Source organism: Stegastes partitus, unplaced genomic scaffold (assembly GCF_000690725.1).
Source record: "Stegastes partitus isolate 25-593 unplaced genomic scaffold, Stegastes_partitus-1.0.2 Scaffold747, whole genome shotgun sequence".
NCBI lineage: Eukaryota > Metazoa > Chordata > Actinopteri > Pomacentridae > Stegastes > Stegastes partitus.
Genome location: NW_007578478.1, coordinates 230,576 through 252,373, shown reverse-complemented (window position 1 = coordinate 252,373; position 21,798 = coordinate 230,576). Strand labels below are relative to the sequence as shown.

At 41.7% G+C, this 21,798-nt stretch overlaps 1 protein-coding gene across 1 annotated transcript in view; it reads left to right on the top strand.

Moving 5' to 3' along the window:
* LOC103364407 (CD166 antigen homolog) overlaps nucleotides 1-21,798 on the top strand; it is a 42,901-nt gene that overhangs the window by 8,690 nt on the left and 12,413 nt on the right. Inside the window, exons 2-7 of the mRNA XM_008291521.1 lie at nucleotides 17,760-17,866; nucleotides 18,098-18,314; nucleotides 18,437-18,501; nucleotides 18,941-19,028; nucleotides 19,279-19,452; nucleotides 21,667-21,791. Coding sequence (XP_008289743.1) covers nucleotides 17,760-17,866; nucleotides 18,098-18,314; nucleotides 18,437-18,501; nucleotides 18,941-19,028; nucleotides 19,279-19,452; nucleotides 21,667-21,791 — 776 coding nt within the window. The remainder of the gene's footprint in view (nucleotides 1-17,759; nucleotides 17,867-18,097; nucleotides 18,315-18,436; nucleotides 18,502-18,940; nucleotides 19,029-19,278; nucleotides 19,453-21,666; nucleotides 21,792-21,798) is intronic.

Here is a 21,798-nt window from a genome sequence, read left to right as displayed (position 1 = left end):
TCTATGATTTTTACTCACTGTAGGCTAATTTTTTACTGCAATAGAAAGTCCTGCACCTCTAAGGAAAAGCCACAATCATAGTGAGAAGTAGAGAGAACTCAAACATGTCTCTTGTCCAATATAGCAATGTTAAAATGCCATAAATCAGGAAAAAAATTAAGTTGAATTTCTTCCATTTATTTCACAAAAATTAAAAAGAAAGTCTGGAATCAGCACGTACACTGTTTTTCCAAGCGCCCGCAAGTGTTACAAATAATGAAAAGAAAAAATGTTAGCTCTACATAATGTAGATATTCAACAACTTGCATCTTCAGTGTTTCAATTTTCAGCTCTGTGTAAAGACAACCTGCAGTTCAGCCTAGTTTAGTGAATTTTCAGTATTTTTTTAGAATCTGGTTCGAGGAAACTTTATATTTTTGTTTATTTTTTTAAATGAGACATGTAGAATATGGCGATTTTAATGAAATGTCTTGATTTTAGGCTGCAATTTCAGTTCAAGCACCAAAAGAAGCTACAAAACCCTTCGATTCTTTCTATTCTTACAGTTTCTGACTCTGCTAAATGTTATTTTTTTGTAGAGACAACAGGCCTTTCAACCCCTCCCGGCAGGTTTTGGGATTCAGACGGTCACTCTAATGGCTTATATTCTTGATTAATTGCTAAGATAACAGTCAAAATGAAATAACAATTTCCCATTTCCTGCTGTACAAACAGTCCAGAAGCCAAAGATATTGAATTTAAGACAGCACATGTGCGCATTGGAGAACTTGGAACCATTCAATCCACTCAAGACATGGCACCCAAAGCTACTAAGTGCTGGTCAAGTTACATCATTGTGATGTCAGATTACCACAGTCACAAGGCTTTTTTTTGTTGTTGTTCGGGAGACCAAATGTCTGCACAAATTTCATGGCTGTCTATCCGCTAATTCGGGAATTGACTGGGCCAAAAATGTTGGACCAACTGGCAGACCAACATTGGCTTCCTCACAGCTAGCAGGACTAAAAATACATTCCCATCATAAATTTGCAAATACAGGCAGCGCTGGGATCTTAATTATCTGAGGTGTTTTTGTTCTGTTACAATTTACAGTTTTTTTTTTTTTCCGGACTTTCAGGGGAGCTTTCGCCCCGGAGCCTCTGCTTTTGTCTGACCCTGCAGAAGAAGCAGCTCATTGCTTCAGAGGACTTTCTGAACAGCGAGTTGACTCAGTTCGCTTGAAGGGGGAAAGTCTGTGCAGAACATTTCCACGGAGAGTTTTTGCTCCAGAGCTCTTTAGGCCACATTGCAGATATTCCGAACATCTTTGGGCGGTAGAAGAGGTGTTGGCACTTTTTTTTTTCTTTCCCCTGCTTATTGACAGGCTTTTTTTTTTGTGAAGTTGGGTGTTTCACTGCTGCCAGTACATCTCACTATCAGACAGATCTGCAGGGCTTTCTTTTTTTTTTTTTTTTCGCTGGTAGAGATGCACCAACACAGGACAGGAAGCAAGAAGGAGGGGAAGCGGTTACAGAGTGCAACTACAGTGTGTATGGTTAAAAGCACTTACCTTGATGTATAGCATCTCCTCATGTCATGATGGAAGAAGAAAATGCAATAGCCACCACTAACGAAATTATTATGCCCTAAAGGCTCCGTGTGCCCAAGCTGACTGTGACATATGCTGAATTACATAAACTCGAAGTGGTTATCTCAGAAACAAAAGACGCAAACAAAAGAGCAAGATTGGGTTTGTTGTGACAGTTTTATCTGGTATGTGTCTTTGAGGAAAAAAAGGAGGATAACACTATTAGTGACCTTGCTCGGAGCAAAGATAAATCGCCTTTTGGATGTAAGTGAATTTATAAGCAAACAATTCCCCCCTTTTCATTGAACACACAAAAATCAGCTCGGCTCCATTGGAGTTCAAACCCTCGAGCCAAATCATGTTAGCAGTTATCCCGCCATGTAAATCTGAAAGTCCCAAAGTCGTAGGAAGACTCAGTGGCGTGGCGGCGCATTCTAATCTCCTGCCTTTCACAGCACTCCATCAAAGCAGACGTTGGTTCATGGGTATTAAATGTGAAACTACACAGATTTGATGTGCAAGCAGGTACATAATCCTTTGTATGTATTATCTGCATTCCATGTATTCCTCCCACCGCTCTCTGCTCTGTTTAGCCAGCAGAGGCTTTAGGACCCCCCTCGAGCCAAAATCTGAAGCAGGACACAATTTGAAAGCGTCATGCCCCCTTAATACCAACCAGGCCCGTTTGGCTTATTGGAATGGGGAGCATTGCCCGCTCTGTTTCACAGTGAAGGGTTAGAAGGTCAGCCCTGTCATTACGAGTGCGCGACGGCGTACACGAGTCTTTGCACAACTAATGCAAAAGTATCAACCTCGCAGCGGCAATTACCGGAGATGAAAGCTACACGAGCCATCTGCCGAGCAAATGAGAATATCTACCTGTGTTAATATTTTTTGTTGTTTACAGCATAACAAGGTGCACATTATTGATACGGCAAAGTAGGTGCCGTGCATTAAATTTAGAGAATAATAAAAGTCTTGCACACATTTCCATTAATCATCCATTTTGTGTCTGGGATATATTAGGCCATGGCTCATGCAGCATCTAATGAAGCACTTTAAGATCGATAATTGGATGCGTTCTTGTTTACCCACGTAGTAAAGTGATGGGCCCTGTATCACCCACTTTTTCTTTTTTTTTGTTCGCCCACTACTCTCTCCAGCCCGGACCGCGTGGAGTTTTTGTTGCCGGGATCCATTTACCTTCAGCAGGGGCGTGTTGTGGCAGCAGGTTTGATTGGTGTCCTCGGGCTCCATTTGAAACTGTAATGCTGGCACACAGATAGTGTAGTAGTAAACGCAACCGCTCCCCCAGGACCAATGAGCTACAAATGTTCAAAGGATTTCCTACAGGAGGAGGCGTGGGGGGCAGGGACTGGGTGGGGCTCCCTTCTTTTTTTTTTACAGGAGAGCGAGCACTTGTGGTGCAGACAGACAGGCGGGCACTCGAACAAAAGACGACTGCAGTTGTGTAAATACTGGAATCTGTTGCTGCCAGCTGAACTAATATTTCAGAATAAAAGATCTGAATTTGCCACCAGTAGGAGGAGGATGCTCTCGCTCTTGACTCGCACGTAGGCTTCTTTCTGTTTCAACGTGTAATAGATGATAGTTAATTTCATTATGTGCTGTGATTTCAATCAGACTTATGACCATCACATGTTCCCAGAGCTGCTTGGTTTGTGTAGCCAGTAGCTCAAAGCCTCCGAGATAAATGATACAAAGTGGAGAAATGTCGCATGTCAAAGACTGTTTGACATTTTCTAGTTGATAAATGACATAATTGACTGATAAGAAATTAATCACTCGCAGCTTTGATAGCTGATATTTAGCTTCAGTCGTTTTTCAAGCAAAAATGTCAACCAGCCCCCAGCTTGTCAAATAAGGATTCACTGCTTTTTCTTTTCCTTCTCTTTTATTTATATTCTAAAACTGATATCTAGGGGACTGCTGCATTCATTATTTTTTGACATTTCATCGGCCAAATGATTTTTCCACATTAAATAAAAATCTTTTTTAAAAAAAGTAAAAATAGATCATTTGACTTATGAAAATTACAATTAGTTCCAGCCTTAATTTGTCACAGGATTTGTAATGAGGTTTGGCTCCGGCTGCAACAAGTGATCATTACAAAATGTCATGTAACTACAAAATAATCTGTCAGCTTTCCAGTTATTTTCTGTTTTGTGATGTTTCAGTGTTGAAAATGTCAGAAAACAGGGAAAAGCTCAAGGTGACATCTTTAGATTGCTTGTTTCTTTGCCGGGAAGCAGAGAGATATTCAGTTTACGGTAAGATAACACAGAGGAAAGCGGAACAGACTCGCGGTTTGGATGCTGGAAAGCAGCAGTTTGACAGTTTTTTTTTTGATAAATGACATAAACAGCGAATCAGAATAGTTGACTTTCTGTTTATGTTCTAATCAATGACCGGCGTCATTTCTTTTTGCTTATTGCTGTTTTCGGTTATTAATAAAAAAACATTAAATGTGATGTTCCATGTATAATCCAAAGAGCAGACAGTCCCCCCAGAAGTCAGTCAGTCCTCCAGTTGGCTCCGTTGCTTCAGGCGAGCCAGGCTGCCAGGTTTATGGCCTGTATGCAAAAGAAAAAAAAAAATTCCTGATACCTCCTGTCTGATGTGATACCTCTTGAAGAGACCTGGTGAGACGACGAGCACTTTGATGTCAAGGAGGTTGTTTTGAATGTGTCAGGAATATTTTAAAGCTGCCTGTTAACACGTCTGACTGGACAGGGGTGAGGGGGGAAAAAAAAGAAATGGGGACCCGCTTTAAGAACTTGAAGTTTCATTTCTCAGATTTACGGATATCAGTTCAAACTCTTCGGTAATTCAAAGGGCACTATATTCATTAATGCAAAGCGTTTCCCCACTGCTGGCTTCATCTGGAGTATCACACCATCTGCTGCACCTCTTTAACCCGTCTATTCGCTTTATCAGGCTGTAAACGTTTATTTTATCATCAGTGCGAGTACATTTAAAGTCTTAATTGGGCTGATTTTTACTTCCTGTGATTGCTGGAGGAAAAAGGGGTCTGTAATTTTAATTACATTGGCTAAAAATAGAGTTTTCAAACAGCAAGTCCTACCCTCCGAGAAACAGCGTGCATTTATCTGCGATTCATCTCGAACGCAGAAGAAACACGAGGGAGCCATAGGAAGCATGTGATCAGATACCTGCTATCAAAGCTCTGCTAAACTCAAATGCACGCAGCCGAAGTGCTGTGAGTTTAGTTGAATCGAAAAGAGGAAAAAAAAAAATACAGTAGGAACAGGAATCAGAGCTGCAGATGGTGTTTTTAGGACATGTGTTGCCTCTCATGTTCTTTTCTACCACACACCCACGGCGTAAATGTGGGATTCGGTGTGTAACGGTGCTTCATCATGTGTGGCTTTACCTTGTAAAAACCAGCAAAGTGTGCTTCATTAGTGAAACAACTGGCAGGGACCAACCAGAGATGGAAAAAAAAAAACAAACTTTGGATTTAGCTCAACTTTACACCCCGAAAAAAAAAGACTCTTAGAAGTGTTTTAGCAACTGCAAGATTAACTAACTTAAATTCAAAGCCTCTGTGATTAGCAGCGGAGGCATTCGGATGCGAGCTCATCGCGAGGCACGGGCGAGCAGGACAAATTCAATAACGCCTGTATGATGCTCCAGTTTAATAAAGTTTGAAGGCTCCTTGGCATATGAGAACGTTATCACATTTAAATTACTCCGAAATAATTAAGAATGAATGACTGTTTTCTAATCGCGTCTGAATTGAGAGTTAATAGGCCTCAGCCTTGCCATCCGCTACACAAAAGCAGCATTTCAAATAAACTCATAAGCAAATATGTGAAGCATCTCTTTGGTGCTTCTCGACATGGAAGTGAAAAGATTGAGTCAGGAAACTAAATTGTACTTGAGAGCAGAGTTAATATTTATTTTAATACTGTATTAAAATGGAAACAAAGCACATGCCTAATTCTGGTATGTTGAAGGTCACTTGTTTTTTTTCATCATTTCTGTGGGTGCTTTAAATGTTTAAAGGTTTCAAGCGTTCGTCGACCCATCATCATCTACGGATGGCCGAAAGAAATTTAACTTTCAAGGTGGCGTAAGATCATTTCCACATGTCACAACCCTAATTAAAAAGAGCTTTATCTGTGGTGCGGATGGATTCAAGTTGGGAGCACCCAGTTTTTCCATTTTAATAGGTAGAAATGATTTGATAATCCCCTTTGCCCTGTAAACTTGCGATTTCGCTCGCAGGCTGGGTCTATTTTTAGGAGATGACTTTAAAGGTAGAAGGCATGGAAGGGGGGGTTGCGTGTTGGAGGGCTTTAATATCCTTGCATTGATGGAGTTTTTAAAAAAATCTTACCTGAGAAACATCTTGACAGAGTCGACACTTTGAGATCCATTAGCTTCTGATCGTGCCTGGCACTGACGGGGAACGTAAAAAAGTCTATTTTGCTCATTCATAACCCTGACGCCCAGGCGAGCTAATGTGTGCTCTTCCAGAAACAGAAGAATGAAGTCACTGCCAAAACTGTTAGGCACCGAGCTGCATTAGTGAAGGGTTAATGGATAAGTAGGAAGCGGTGGGTCTGTGCTTTGTTAATGGCCTAATGTTGCCTTTTAATGGTACGTCATTAATGGGAGTTCGCTGGTGGATGTTTGGAGTCAGTGAGCTCTCGTATGATCTGCCCCAAGTCTGCCCACAGGCATCTCGCAACCACTCCTCCCCTCAGGTCCCGTGGCCTGCGCCCCTCAAATACATAATTCACGACATAATGGATGTGATTTCTGAGTGCACTTACCACCCGATCACTCCAGCCGGCTGTGATCTTAAGAGCCGTACCCTGCACCCGTGCGGCTCATCTGCTGACGCAATTTATGACATTTTTTAAGAGGTTTTTACGGACGCTCGTGTGGTCGAGTGTGTGGAGGAGAACATTTCAAAGACTAACGATCATGCCACAAGATCAATTTCTAGGAAACCTTATGGCAAGTCATTTAGCGTGATAATCACCCTTCTTGTAATGTGCTTTTATCTTCCCCCCCATCTCCCTGGCCCAGAGCGAAAATGCAACAGAATGACTCCGATACTGCCAATAATGTGAGTCATGCATCAAAATATAGGTACTTTAACACAGATATTCTGCATGAAAAGGTGTGTATTTGTTTTCTCTTCTAATATTATAGACATGGAGGTGACAGATCAACTGTGTTGGGCCACCACATGCTGCCAGAACAGCTTCAAAGCACCTTGGCAGTGATTCTGCAAGTTTAAACTCTGCTGGAGGGAAGAATGAAATACTTTCAAAAGATATTCCCTCATTTGGTGTTTTGATGATGTTTAAAATGTCTCTAGAATCTCCCAGCTGGGTTTAAATTGGGGATGTTACTGATTAATTGTTAATTGATTATTTGCCATTAATAATTTAACTGATTAAAAATGTATGTCGGAATATGTTTTCTACGTTAGCTGTAGTACCTCATTGAACCACCAGGTGGAGCCTCTTACTGTTTGACACTGTACTGACTTGAGTCACTCGTACTAATTGTGTTGACAAACAGAGAGCATTATGGGAGTTTAGCTGGTAAAGTGCCACTATGAGAAAGTCCCTTGTGTCACTTAATGCCTCCCGACTGAAACTCTTGTTTTATAGGCAAGCAACTGGTGGAATCAGCCAAAATGAAGTCCATTAACGTCCACTGAGTTCAGTCCGTGCGTCCATAGTTGAGATCTGTTACTGTGAAAGCCACAGCACATTATTCACATCATTTTTATGCCCATCTAACCGTTTGGTGACCCCTCGTGTCTTATGAATGGGGCCATTGTCTTCCTGGAAGAGACCACTCCCATCAGGATGTTTCGTCTTGGGATAAAAGGTGATCACTCAGAAGTACTTTGCATTGATTTGCACTGACCCTTTCCTCTAAATGGAACAAGTGGACCCAAACCGTGGCCGCGAAATGCCCCCAACGGCGTAACCGAGCCACCTGATCCCCTCCCTGTAGGGGTCGAGGGTTCAGGTTTTTCCCTTAATTTGTCACCCATCTGTATTTTATTAAGCCTTATGGAAACATTTATGCAGCTCTTAACTTGAACAAAAACTTTTACATTTCTTTTGTATCCCAGATATTAGTTTTGTTATATTTCCGAGCTGAGCGGTTTAAGGCAAATCAAAGCGGGATTGTTTGCTTTGATCGTGCTGGCAGCATCTTTAAAGTGAGGGAGCATACTAAAGTAACTTGAACGTAATTTGTTGAAATACTTGACAATGGTTTTCCTTTTAAATTCTCATATTAAACTCACTCATTAATCAAAGGGGAAAAATGAAAGAGATTCTTGAATCTGTTGCAGAATAGCTGCGAATGTTGCTCTAAATGTTTGTCTCTTATGATCTGGCATCAAAGCTTGAATGAAAGTTCATTAATAATGAGTTATAGAATCAGGTTTTCTTCATCTGTATATACTGTCCTTGTACTTATATTCTGCATAACTCTGATGTGCAGGATTTTTCTGCTGGGAATTAATGACACAACGTTTCAGCAATCTACCTGGCAGTTTGAGGTCTATTTTCTTGTTTGGCTCTATGTTTTTCTCATTACCTGGGATAATGGGTCAAACGCAGACAATGTGACAACATGTTGAGCTATTTCCACTGAGTGAAATTTAATGGAAAACTTTGCTATCTAAAATATCAACGGGAAATATCCAATTTTTTTTTTCCTTTTTCCGTCCGTCAGACTCACATACTTTGTTCATTACTTAAACAGAATGAAACGGAGTGAAAACGATTGTCCTTAATGGACCAGAATGCAATGCAGTCACAAGACATCCTGTGTTTAGAGCTGCAGAGCAGGACACGCGTCTTCCTTTGGGCTTATTATTTCAGTGCTCACGCTGTTTTTTTTCTCTCTCCGCCTACGTGAATAACCCACAGCTGGTGCAAAGTGTTTGCACCTGTTCTCTGGGGATTGTCAACAGGTATTCTGGGAATTGTAGGAAATCAAAGAAGCAGAAGCAAACAAGATGTGATACGAGTCATGTACCGTTCCCCAGAAAATAACTCTCAAATTAACTCCCACAAAGCAATTTTTAGATATAGAAAAAGATATCAGAACTTTATTTGATTTGATAATGTAAAAACGTCACAATTAAATGAGTGGAATGATTAAAGTTTCTTTTGCGCAGCAGTCAAAAGCACCTCTGAAACAACACGGATCTATCCAATGAACAGTTCTTCCTTAACAACACAATGTTTTCTTAAGGGACCCGGCCGTTAAATACGCAAGCGGCTGCAAAAACACCTGAAAAACAAAATAAATCTCTTCCGCCTTCCTGAGCCCTCCTTGGCTTTCTTTGTCCTCTCGTCTCAAACCCCGATGAGAGGCAGAAGCAGCAACCTGATCCCTCAGCAGCAGGTCTCCACAGGTTCTGAGGCCCTCCGTTGGACAAATCTGAAACCCGAGAAAATGGAGCCAACGTTTTCAGGCGCAAAGCAACAATAGGGGCTCGACAGGTGATACTGCAGGCGATGTATTAGCCCTGTTCCCGCCTGCTGTAGTCTGGAGGTGTCTGTTGACCACACATGATGCAGCAAATGAACGTTGTTTTTCTTGCTTGAGGGAGCAATCTGTGTGTTTCTCTGGAAAAAAAAATATGTGTTTTTTTTCTGAGTGGAAGCTGCATTTTTAAAGAGTGCAAAGCAAGTCAGACTATTCATTGCTCAGAAAGTGTAAAGATGCATGAAGAGCCCCGATGAGAGTCTGGTGCTTTTCTCCTCTGTGCCTTCGCATTCTCATATTTTGTAAACCCTCTTACATACACATTAGAGCGTTGGCCCTTCCTCCTGAATAAAATGCGGAATTATCATGAATTCTGTGATTGGGTGTTTTGTTTGCCAAGCATGAATGCTTTTGTTGGTTTTGGAGCACAGTGGTCCAAAAATGTGTCCATGCTGCCGGGGTGAAGGAGGGGAGCCATTATGCTTAATAGACTCAGACTAATAATACTGTCTGTTGCACACTCTACATAATTCTCCATTTGCTGTCCATCCTCCTCCTTAGCAGAACACAGGCTTGTTCTGCCCCGAGGTGACAAACATGGCTCTGCTCAGTGCAGGCTCAGAAATCGTGAGGGGTTTTTTATTGATTTTTTTCTTGTTGTTCTCCGGTTTATGAGATCCTGTTTTTAACCAAAAGTCAGTTGCAGAGCTGAAACAGTCAGTTGATTAGCTGATTAGTTGGTGAAAATAACATTTGGAAGTATGTGCCATTGTGAACTGACTATATTTGGTGCTGGACAAAACAAGACATCAGATAGGGCTGCAGAAAATCCATACTTTGACAAGAACCAGCAAATAGTAAATGTAATTGATTTCTCAATTAGTCAATGATGTGAACAATCCGCTGTAGTTTATGGATAAAACGTTTATTATATGCAGCAGACTAATACATATAATAAGGAAAACAAGCAATATTCATATTTTAGGAATCTGAAATCAGTATTTGTGGTTGAAATATGAGCTAAGGATAATTTTTCAGGTTAATTTCTCGAACAATTGATTGATTAATCAACCGAGCGTTATCTCAAGATAAGACTCTTAACAAAGGCATTAACTGAAGAGGTTTTTTAGTTATCTCAATGTTTGAAGTGGATAAATTCTTTAAAGGTTTTTGAACACAATCCGTAAAAGTGATACCTTGTCTAAACGCAGCACAGAGAGGATACTGTTGCTTCTGATAAGTGTGAAAATAAATTGGCCTGCTGTTCTTGAGACTAATTTCCCATTCCAGTGTTATTTTTTTTCTTTTTTTCATCACATGGCCATGCATCAATTCGGCGTTATATTAATGTCAAACAATATCACACTCTCTTTTCCGTCATAAAACTAATAAATGTGTTGGACTTTGGACAGCGTTTCTTATGGAACTTGTAGATAAGAATCCGTAGAGAATGGATCACTTATTAAAAACAAAAAAAGACTAGACAGGCCTAGTTCAGCTCAACTGCAGATAGAGCCTTTGGGGAACATTGTCAGAAAATGAAACCTTTGTCCCAAGATTTTCTGTCCGTAAATGGACCCTCTCTTTAGATTGGTTCTCTCTGAAAGACCTTCTGAAGGTCAAAGAGACGCTGCAGGGCCACATCTTGAGGGTGCTGTGTAGCTCTCCGAAACAGATGGTGTGGCATAAATGAGGAAAACGGCTCTTCACGCTGAATCTCTAACTCTGTGATGCTCATTTCACATAATGTGGCTTCTGTCAACGGCAAAGTGCTCGCAAAAGCTCATAAGTGCTGCTTACTTTTCCAAAATAGTAATTACTATTTTGATAAATAATTGCAGGCATTTATCAATTAGAAACACCAAATATTCTCTAATGGCAGCTTCTCAAATGTGATGATTTCCTCGTAAACTGCATGTCTCTGGGTATTGAATTTTTTGTTGTTGTTTTTTTTTCAAAAAGGAGATTGGATTGCACCATTTTTTGTGTTAATAGAGAAAACGGCTCGTTGATTAATCTAGAAAGGCATGATGAGTTTTATGAAGAATGAAAATAAACGTCGATGTAGGACTGACAAGGGTGGTCAGTTGTGATACAAAGATAGCATAGCAGCAGTCTTACGTTGCGTCTTTCAACCTTTTTGTTTCCATTTAGACCTTGGACGCCGGATGTCAACAAATGCACCAAAACTACAAAAAATAGTCGACGTGGCTCTAGTTCTTTGAGCATGCAGGAAATAGAATAGTGGAGTGTTTGTTATTTTGGCCTTTATAATGTGTTATACATTGCTAATGGTGGTGTTAGAGAGTAGAAGACAGCTACTCCACGAGGATATCGAGATGGTGGAAAAATTCAATTAAATTCAGTTTGGCTCATATTGTTCCCATTCACTGCGTCTCAAGGCACTTCACATAGTAAGGTGAAGACCTTACAGTCTTATATTATCGAGAGAAACCCAACAAATGCAAGGATTCTCTTTGAGCGAGAAGACATAAAAAAAAACAACAACTCCCCTTCAACAGGAGGAAACCTCTGGCGGAAGAAGGCTCAGTGAGAGCGGCCATCTCCCTCGACAGATTGAGGGAAGAGAGAGAAGAGACAAAAGGACGGCAGATAGAAAGCAGACAAAGAACACATAAGTGATGTCCTCTCCAAGTTTAACCAATCAGCTTCAAAACCACACACAGCAGTTTTTCAGGGCTGCTCAGAAGTGCCCACCACGGAGTAGGTACTTTTCTTTCTGCGGTTGGAACACCCACAAAGGTTCAGGCCACCCGAAAACAGCCCACAAGTTCCTGCAGTGAAAAGCGATTTAATGTCATCCTGCTGGTGGTGCTGCAGGAGAAGTCACTGGATCGTCAAAGTCGGCAGAATACAGCGTTTGGGTTTCATGGCAATCCAACCGATATCCATCCAATAGCTGTTGAAATACTTGAGCCTGGACCGTTGTCGTCAACCAACAGACTTACGGACCAATTCACAATGCCGCTAGCATAAGTAAAAAGTTTGTATCCTTCCCATAAAAGTGGTGTTTGCTTCCCCATCACATGTTTAAAAATCGGAGAGTCACTCAGCTATGGACATGAGCAGCCTACCAGCTGTCGACAGACCGGTGTAAAAAAAAAAAAAAAAAAAAAGCACAAGCTGATGCCCTTAGTTTTATGCTATAAAGACACTGACAGGCAATTACAGTGGGAAGGGAACAAAGCAAAATTACAGAGCACACAATGTTGACGTCGAGAACGGTGCTTCCATGGTTCAGTCTGCATCGAAAAAAAGAAACTGTGAGAGGGATGTTGTGCAAGCTGCGCTGTCAGTTATCCATCAGTGACATGATTACACCCCGAGACAGACGGAGATAGTGAGGATGTAGCTGTGTATTTTTTTTTTTTTTTTTTTTTTAAATCTCTCTTCAGTTAGCTGGTCTGGAACACTTCCTCAGCATGAGCTGATACTGTGGCAGAATTCAAATATAGTCATGTGCTTGTCATTGTCAGTAAAAAAAATATGAGCCGAGGATGTGCATAGAGTGGAAGAGTTGACGAAAACGACGCAGCCTATAGAGTTTAAGGATGCTCGGGGAAATCTCGAGGACGGCGAGCTGAGCAATTTTCCAAAACACCTTTGTGTATGACAGCAGTCCGGCGATTTTTCTTTGACGGCAAGTAATAAGAATTTGAGCTTAATAAATTACCGTCTCTCGTTTGATTTGCTCCATCTGGCTAATTCAGTTCAATCATTTGTTTAAAAAAAAAAAGACAGAGAAGGAGTCAGAGAAGGTCCAGTTTTCTTTGATTTCTTGGTCCTTAGGCAAGCACTGTTCACTACAAGAATCTAGCTCTTTTCCTCAGGTGTTATTGATCTAGTTGAAGTGGTTCTGTCTGCCCCCTCACCACTGAACCGCTTCTGAAGTGAGGCTATTTGCCATCAAGTCTTTGTGGACATGCGCCATGGGATCTCCATTCACCGCGCAATCCTCATTTTCAGCACTTAATAAGTTTGGGCCTTTTCTTTGGGATGTTGCAGCTGAAAGACACACACACACACACGCACACACACATTCACACAAATGGAGGGCGTAAGGTAGCAAAACAGGGATATAGAGACTAGTGTGGGGAGGTAGCTGATTTCCCTGGTGTGCTTATATCTGAGCTGTCGTCACCTGTCTCTTCTCAGGGATAGAGGCGCCTTAATCAGGAACATGAAAGTATCTCCTGTGGTGCTGCCTCCTGTCTCTGTCACTCGCCTGTCTATTACTTGATTTACCATTGCTGGAGTATTAGCTAATTTTCTTTTTGGGTCCAGCATGAGAACTCGGCTTTTATAAGTGGAGAGCAATTCACATCAGACCTGACGAGCCAAGTTATTTCTGCTTTAGAGGGCCTAAAGTGCCCATAAATGATTTGTTTAAAAGAAAAAAAAAAATACAGCAGCATGTAATTTTATTTAACCCAAATCTTTGGTTTTGGCATCCTGGAGACCTTGGAGCCGGGTTTAAAACCTACTCCACATAGCTTCGTCGGCTTTAGCCAATGACATTTTTCGCGAGTCTGCTACGGAAAGCGACGCATTACATGTGTTTTGAGGATCTCAGCTGTAAAACGTGGTTAAATACAACAGATTTTCATTCACTGTGTAAGCTGGGACTTCTACTTTCTACACCAGCCAAATATGTCTTTTGGAATTTTAACACCATCTGCTGTTGGTTATTATCAGGTTGATTTAATCCACATGTATTATTTTATCTGTTGGTTCTCGCGTGTTCTTTGTAGCGGGGGAAAACATGAAATATTTATGCGTTTGGTGCAGTAGTGGAGGGTTTTTTTGAACATAAAAACTCCAGTCAGCGCTGAAGGGAAGAGCTGCCACCTGAGAGCAAAATTACAGAAGTTCATTGTTTTGATTATTCGCCAGCAAGAAAGTAAAGCCAATCTCAAGGCAACACTGTTATCACTGTCCATTGCCCCCTTCTCCATCACACAGACAACTGTTAGAAGTGATGAGTTTTGGTATGCATGCTGTGCACCCTCGCGTGTTTGTCAATGCGAAGTCACTCCGTTCACCTACTTTTGTTGCGGAGGATTACCTTATCTCAGTAAGCAGCAGGAGCTTTGTCTTCTGTAACTCAACATGTGCGATTAGCTCTCATTGTGCAACAGTGTAATCTGCGCAGATAATGGCGTTCCCTTAATGCGGACTCTTTTAAAGTTTGCAGAGACGCAGCCGTATTTGAATATTCAAAAATGTCTATTTGAATTTGAAATGTAAGGAGAATATTATACAGGAACATGAGATAACCTTTTCCAACAGCAGTGTAACCTCAATATAACCAACTCTTTTTTTCTTTTTTTTTTTGGCAATTGACTGATTCAGCGGAGCAGGTTGTGCAGCGTGGTCTCCTGGGAAGTTTTCAGCACAACATTTGTGGACTTGGTTGCCAAATAGAGAAGCATTTGGATGTTTCCTCGACCATTACAGTTTTCTGGCACCAGCACGGCCAGGTGTAGCGCATAATCAAGATACTGACAGATTATTTTTGGCACCCTAAACACCTCCCCAAAATGTAATATAGCAGGATGTCATCAGATTTGACACATATGCAAAACGTGCCCCGATGTCTTGCGCAGGGAGCTCATTAATGGCCTCTTCTTAATGTATTCACAATGTCTCCATTTTCTACCCCATTTTTTTTTTCTCCACTCGCCGCGTGCAATCTTTTCTGCCTGGATCAGAAAACCTGCACGTTTCATTAGATTTACATTAGAAAGACAACACAACGGAGTGTGGGATGGTCACATCAACATGCTGTGTTCGCGCCAGCAATCTACATTACTAGTTCAGGTGGATCGGACTGATGTACATCCAATTGCTAAAGTCTAGATGTGAGCAAGACTCTGTGAAATGCAGACACACATTTACAGTCCAGCAAACTGCCGGTTTTTGTGCATATATTCTTGGAATATTCTTCGCAGCTGCTTTGACAGTTCAGTGGAACCTGATCAAATGCTGACGAAATTAAGTCTTTTCATCAACGCAGGACAAAACGTACAAACGCTCCAAGTTGGGTGACATTTCACGAAACAAAATGACTTATTAAGGCTGATCAAAGCATGACTTGGTTCTAAAATAAGCCTTTAGCCCTTTTAATTCGCTTGATAATGCGAGAGGAACAGATTTAAGGTGTGGCAAATCACGGACAATGAGGGGAATCAATGCAGGAAGTAGCTGTAATTGTACTTTCGTTGACAAGTGACAGAGCTTTATCCCCTGTGTTTGGCCAAGAATTCCTGGTAAAACTGTCAGCAGTTGAAATGTGGCGAGGGTTTGTTTTGTCCCGTGCTGTCACGATTAAATGTCGCCGAGCCTTATTTAAATGCAGGGATTGTATCTATGTGGGTGAAGTGCTGTGGTAGTGCTATGTGTCTCTCAGATAGGTTTTATTGGCTCCCTTGCTCTGCTTTGATGCTCACGTAAGCCGCTCCTGCTTCATGGATGCAGCTGTAAGCATTGATTATAGTCCCCCGCCAGAGATAAACTCTGCCTCACACCTTTTTGGAGCCCTTTTGTTCCCTTTCTCTGTATATTTTGTCTCCGGTCCCTGTATTGATAATTCCTGATGTTTATACATCCGTCGAGCCTGCTCATTTTACGCAGGTGTCACAGTGAATTAGGGAAAGCTGTGAAAAAAAAAAAGTGATTTAGTTCAGTCTGCTCACATCTGAGGTTGTTCTGAATTTGTGCATTTGAGCAAATAAAAAAGATTACAACATCAGATATGTATTAAAATAGAAATAAAGGACACCCTGATGCCAGAAATAGACGTTTCAGTTAAGTTTAAGGTGTCGTGTGCGTGAAGCAGCCCGGGTTTTTATTTAAAACATGTTTTTCAGAAATGCACCTGTTTGCTTCTCTATCCTGAAGGTCAATACAACTTTATGTAACATAAATGGCTGCAGCCAAGAGATCCTGGCTTAGACGCAACTTGTGGCACTTACATTTCACACAGAACAAACAAACAAGGTTGAACATGCACATCGGCGAGACTCGGAGGTCACCTTTGCACACATCCGGATTTGCCGCCGGACTTAGGTTTGTATTTAACCGACGCACACAAGTGGCATCAATCTTTTCGTGTCATTTAACTCTGCGAGAAAACTAAGTTTATTTCCTAACTATTCTTTTAAAGCGACAGTAGTGGCCACAGGGCAAACGGAAGTCATACCAGCAGCAGAATTGGCAGAAAACTACTTTAAAAGCAGCAGAGCGATGAGGCAGACATGCCCTGTTTAAAATCATATTATTAAACTGTCTGGATTTTTTTCATTTTTTTATTTTTTGTCATCTTCTTTCTGTCATGGCTTTAGAGACGAGCTCTACAAACGGTTAGTTTGGCGTCAGACTCCAATGTTGTTTCAGAGCTGACAGCTCATAACGATGAGTGACAAGTGTCGGAGTGTGAACTTGTTCGGCTGAGCGTCAGGAGGGCGGCGAGAACAGCAGACTTTGTTGACTTGAGGCAAACCGTTTGATTTTGTTGTGTCTTTAGTTAAGTAGTACATCACACTGGTACATAACTATTTTATGGACTCGTTTAATAGTGTGGATGTTAAAATGAGACTCGGGTTTAAAGCGTGGGAAACAAAACAAGGCAGACGAACATGTGTGCACCTCCGAACTCGCCCGCTCAGCCTGACATTACGTTCAACTGTGTAAACACGCCTCGGGCTCTCATTTGTTACTCTGCCCTAATGCAGACAATGGTAACCATAGTAAAAGTATTTACTTTCATTCAAACAAGATTCAAATGAGTATCACGCACAAAGCAAATGAATTCACTCCATCGCTGCACCACTCTGAGGAAGCCGCCGAAATCTGATGAGTTAAGAGGGAAAGTGAGGGTGAAACTTCTGTCTCAGTGCAGAGGTGACATTAGAGTGTGCAGCTGCGTTTCTCTTTGTGCATGAATAGAATCGGATCATTTAAGGGCTGAATGCACTCAGGATGTTTGAGCATCTTCATTATTTTTTTGTGCTATATCTTTAAATGTCATTACTTCTCATTGATTGATCAGGCAGGGCACTCCTTTGCTTTTCTTCCTGAACTGCTGTGGAGCTGTTTTGGATTTTCAGACTCGTGCTTCCAACACAACCCACTCGTGCGTTTACTTTAGTCTGAGCACTGAGAGGCCTGAAATGTAAATGTGAAAAATAAAGAAACCAAAACAGCGAGCAACACCTCATTTTCAGTCAGTCCGTGGCAGCCTCCTCTTCCCTGTAGCCCTCTGGCTCTAACCCCTCATCGCAGCCCATTGAGACACTTCTGCTGGCACCCTCCTCCCATCCCCCTCTGAAGCACTTTGTCTCCATGGCAATGTTTTGAATGAAATTTAGGGCAGGAAAGGTTGTTTTTTTTTTTACCCAGGGAGCTGTAAAATTAGCAGAACTCTATAGAATTTGCCCTCCTTGTGTGTTTAAGCGCAAACTAAGTGGTATTGATGAATGTCAGTCAAACAGGCACAGAAAAGAGGACACTTTGAAGCAAGGATTTCCATTTTCAGTAACAAAAAAATCCTGCTGCGTTGGAGCTGACAAGATTAGCCCTTCTGAAAAAGTAACCGAAATATGCTTTTTTTTCCCTTTTTTTAAAAAAATGTTTTCTTTCTCTTGCACAGTTGCCGGTTTGGAGACAGTTAGCGGCCTGTATGGGGAAACACTGGAGATCCCGTGCCACAACGGAGCCATACAGGAAGACGATGTACTCATCACTAAATGGAAATATGTAAGTCACGGAGGAGGTCAGCGGGTTTCAAAATGGTGAAATCCGTCTGACATCCACTTATCGTGTCTGGACCACGCCCAGTCTGAGTGCATGCATTAGACCATGCATCTGTCCCTCCATATGACACTGCAGGAGGGTGTGGAACAAAACGCTGTGTGCTTTTTTTTTGAACTGGAAGCCAATGCCATATTGAAACAGACATGTAACAACCGCTCTTGCTCTGCTCTCCAGGACAAAGGAGAGGGACTTCCAGGAGACCTGCTGGTCAAGCAGAAAAACCACAACGTTTTAATCAGCGCCACCGACGAATACAAAGACCGCGTGAGCATGGCGGCCAACTCCAGCCTGCTGCTCTCCGCGGCCAAGCTGAGCGACCAGCGGACGTTCACCTGCATGGTGGTGGCCCACTTGGACATCAGGGAGTACCCGATTAACGTGGTCATCTACAGTGAGTGCAAGCTGGCTTAAGCCTAAATTAACATTCCAGTTATTAATTGGGCTGCTGCCATCAGCAACATGCAAGCCTCAACCTCCAGTAAAACTCCTACTTCATTAATTTTTTTCTCACAGAGTCACCGGAAGGCCTGGAGATTTCTGACCAAGCAGAGGCGCTGGAGATTGGCAAACCTACCAAGGTGCAGTTTTTTTTTAATGATAGCATTGCTTATCCCTACATTATATTAAGCAGCGAATCATCAAGGGAAATCCCTCACTTGAGCGAAGGTATCTTGAGGCCTAACAGAGACCATGCGTGTTACTACAGTAATGAGTTCTTTGAAGTGATACTCATGAATTAGTAAAGAGCAGAACCCCCCCTCTCACTGCAATTAAAATACCCAAAGGGTCTGAGCGGGCTTTAGAAATGCTTTGGGCATTTCATGGTCTGTTGCGTGGAAAACTCTTAAGTCTTCAAATGATGGAGAGGCGCTGAAAAAGCTAATTCGCTCATGTGTTTGGTCATTTAAAAAGAGTCACCGAGTGCAGATTTTTTTTTTATTTACATATTTCCTCTTTGAGTGCAGGTTTTCTTTTCTATGTTTCTTGAGTTTTGTTTTTTTTTTTTCAATTCCGCAGCTCGGAACATGTGTTGCGAAAGACGCCAGCCCGGCTGCAAACATCACGTGGTTGAAGAACAACAAACCTCTGGTGGCTGATGGCAAAGGTGCGCATCCCTCATCCTGTTGCACGTCTTTTTAAAGTCTAAAAAGACATGACATCTGTAAATATTACATACACAGATGTTTCTATTCTGTCTGACTGTGACAGCTGCTATAAATTATTCCGCTGTGATGAATTGTGCTATACTCGCCAGGCAGTGTGTGTGCGCGGTGTTTTGGTCATTACACAACTTTTTTTTTTTTTCTTTTCCTTGTCAAAGTTTTCACAGAGTGTTTGTTTGTTTTTACATCCAGGGATTTCCATTGAACCCACCGTGCTGGTCGACCCTATTACCGGCCTCTCGACCACAACCTCCACACTGGTGTATTCTGCCGAGAAGGAAGACACAGATGCCCAGTTCACCTGCAGCACTCAGCCCACCGTGGGCTCAGAGCTTGTGTCCTCTCCGGTGACCCTCACTATCACTTGTGAGTCACACTTTTCCTTTGTTTTGGAGAGGAGCTGTTGTTCGAGTACACTGCAACACTGCTCATCAAAAACCATGAAAAGTTAATATGCTGGCTTAACTTCATAAAAAAGTAATTTTTTTTTTATTCCCAGTTGAATGTTTTTTACTAGTTAAGCACGAAATCTTAAAAACCGACTCGTACACTTTGATAATATTTAATGTGACGTTAGGCCTTGTGTTGAGGAGCAGATGGTTGTTTTTTGTTATAGATTAGGATCCAGCTGTGGATCCAGGATTGACTGTATATATAAAAGATTGATGCAGCCCTCGGGGTCTGAACAGCCAGCAGGGGGCGGCTCCTCCGGTTGCATAAACAAGTCAGATTGTATAGAAGTCCGCGAGAACATGATTCGAATTCTCACCTCGTCTGCTGCCTTTTTAAGCAGTTTCCAAGCAGGTTTAGCGTCTCAATCACTAGTTTTAAGACTTATCGAATACTTGTGCCAATTTTGTAAATCAGTATCTTATGTAGAGTGAAACAGATGATAAATTAAGGTATGTTTTAGCTGCCGTATCACAGTGCCTTTTCAGTCAGATCCACCGCTTGCTTGTTATTTTCAAAAGAGCAAACGTACGGCTTTGTAACGATAGTCCGCAAACCAGTGGGTGATGTCGTTACATCCGTCTTTCATATACATGCGATGGGGTCCAAGCATTCCCCAAAGCTCCACGAAGGGAATTCCTGCAAGATCGAAAAGTGTTTTTATCTTGTCGATTGACACAACTCTCACTTTTGTATGCCGAATGCAACATCTGCAACCAGCAGATGGGTCCAAACAAATAGGAACAGCAAATCAAGCCCTGTTGGAAAACTGCCTTTTTTTTAACACGCTTTGTGCAAATGTTAAAAATTACTGAGCTTTTGAGGCACTTGTAGGTAGATTTGCTACCCTCATCGCCCTTGTTTCCACTCTCTCTGCTAAACCAAGCTGCTGGCTGTAACTTCCTACACATACGAGAAGGTTTACAAAATGTTCAACTATTCCTTTAGGTAAAGCCTTTCTCTCATTTGGCAGATGAATCTCTTGACTATCACAACTTTCTCTTTTGTTAAAGAACCAAAATCCAGTAGGGAGGAGATTTTTTTGGGTTATTTCTGCCCTTAGACAAAGGGTAAAATAGATATTTGTGCAGGTTTAAAGGAAGCACATACTGTCTGAATGTGTCCAATTTGTTGGAAATGTGAAAACTTATAAAACGGCTCCACGGCAGGGTTTTTTTTCATATTCTGAAAATCACTCTGGTCACACTGTTTTATACCAGCTAGATCTGTTTAAAATTCTTCTTATTGGCGTCTGTGCTTTTTCACCCAAGTGCATTAAAAACAGCTTTTTCACATTTCAAAAAAAAAAAAAAAAAAGAGTATTGACACAGAAACAGTGGTGCTGTTTTCATTTCCAAGCTTCCATTTATTAACTTTATTAACGCTGTTGTGTTTCTACTGATTTTAATATATTTTTGTCGAGTAAACAGCTGCCAATTCTCATTTAATATGACAGGATAGGAATTTAAAAACACAGTGAAGGGAACTCTGGTCTGACTGTTTAATTGAAGCTGGGCTTTTTCAACATCACATAACACAGCAGCAGCTCCTGACCCATTAGAAGACCAAAAAAGAGTCTTTGCAGCTTCAGCCAGTAGAGACAGACAGCTGTCTGCCTCTTTTTTTCTTTTTTTTTGAGGCTACATCCACGTTTTTTTCTGTAATTCTTTTGCTTCCAGCCAAGACAGACAACATTAATGACACCTTTTGATGGTGAAAGTTGAAAAATACAGGTTGGATTCTGCAACTCTGCAGCGAGGTTTATCCCGAATGCAGCATTAAATATTGAAGCTACCTGCTCAATGTGGCTGAAAGTAAAACTTATTGGAGCTGGAACACTTTCTTACCAGACCTTTTTTTAAAAGAGTTTGCCTCAGATAGAGCAGAAACATTGCATTTTGAAAGGACGGTTTGGTCGAGTGCCTCAGATTATGACTGCAATTCAACCATCTCCTCAGCTGCATTTTGAACTTGGTCTCAAGCAACGTCAAGGCACAAAGTTAGGGCTTTCTGTGGCGTCGCTTCTCTGCGGTCGGCTGGTGGGGGGGGGGACCACGCTCCACTTGTTACGCCCTCCACCCTCGCCTACATCGCCTCTCTGACTCTCTGCCTCTTATTTTTCCTGCACAGATTCCACAGAGAACATTGTCCTTCAGGTCATTGCTCAGGAGCCTCTTGTAGAAGGAGACAACGTGACTCTGAAGTGTGTCGCAGATGGAAATCCGGCGCCCACCAGCTTTAACTTTCACCTTCAGGTGCTCA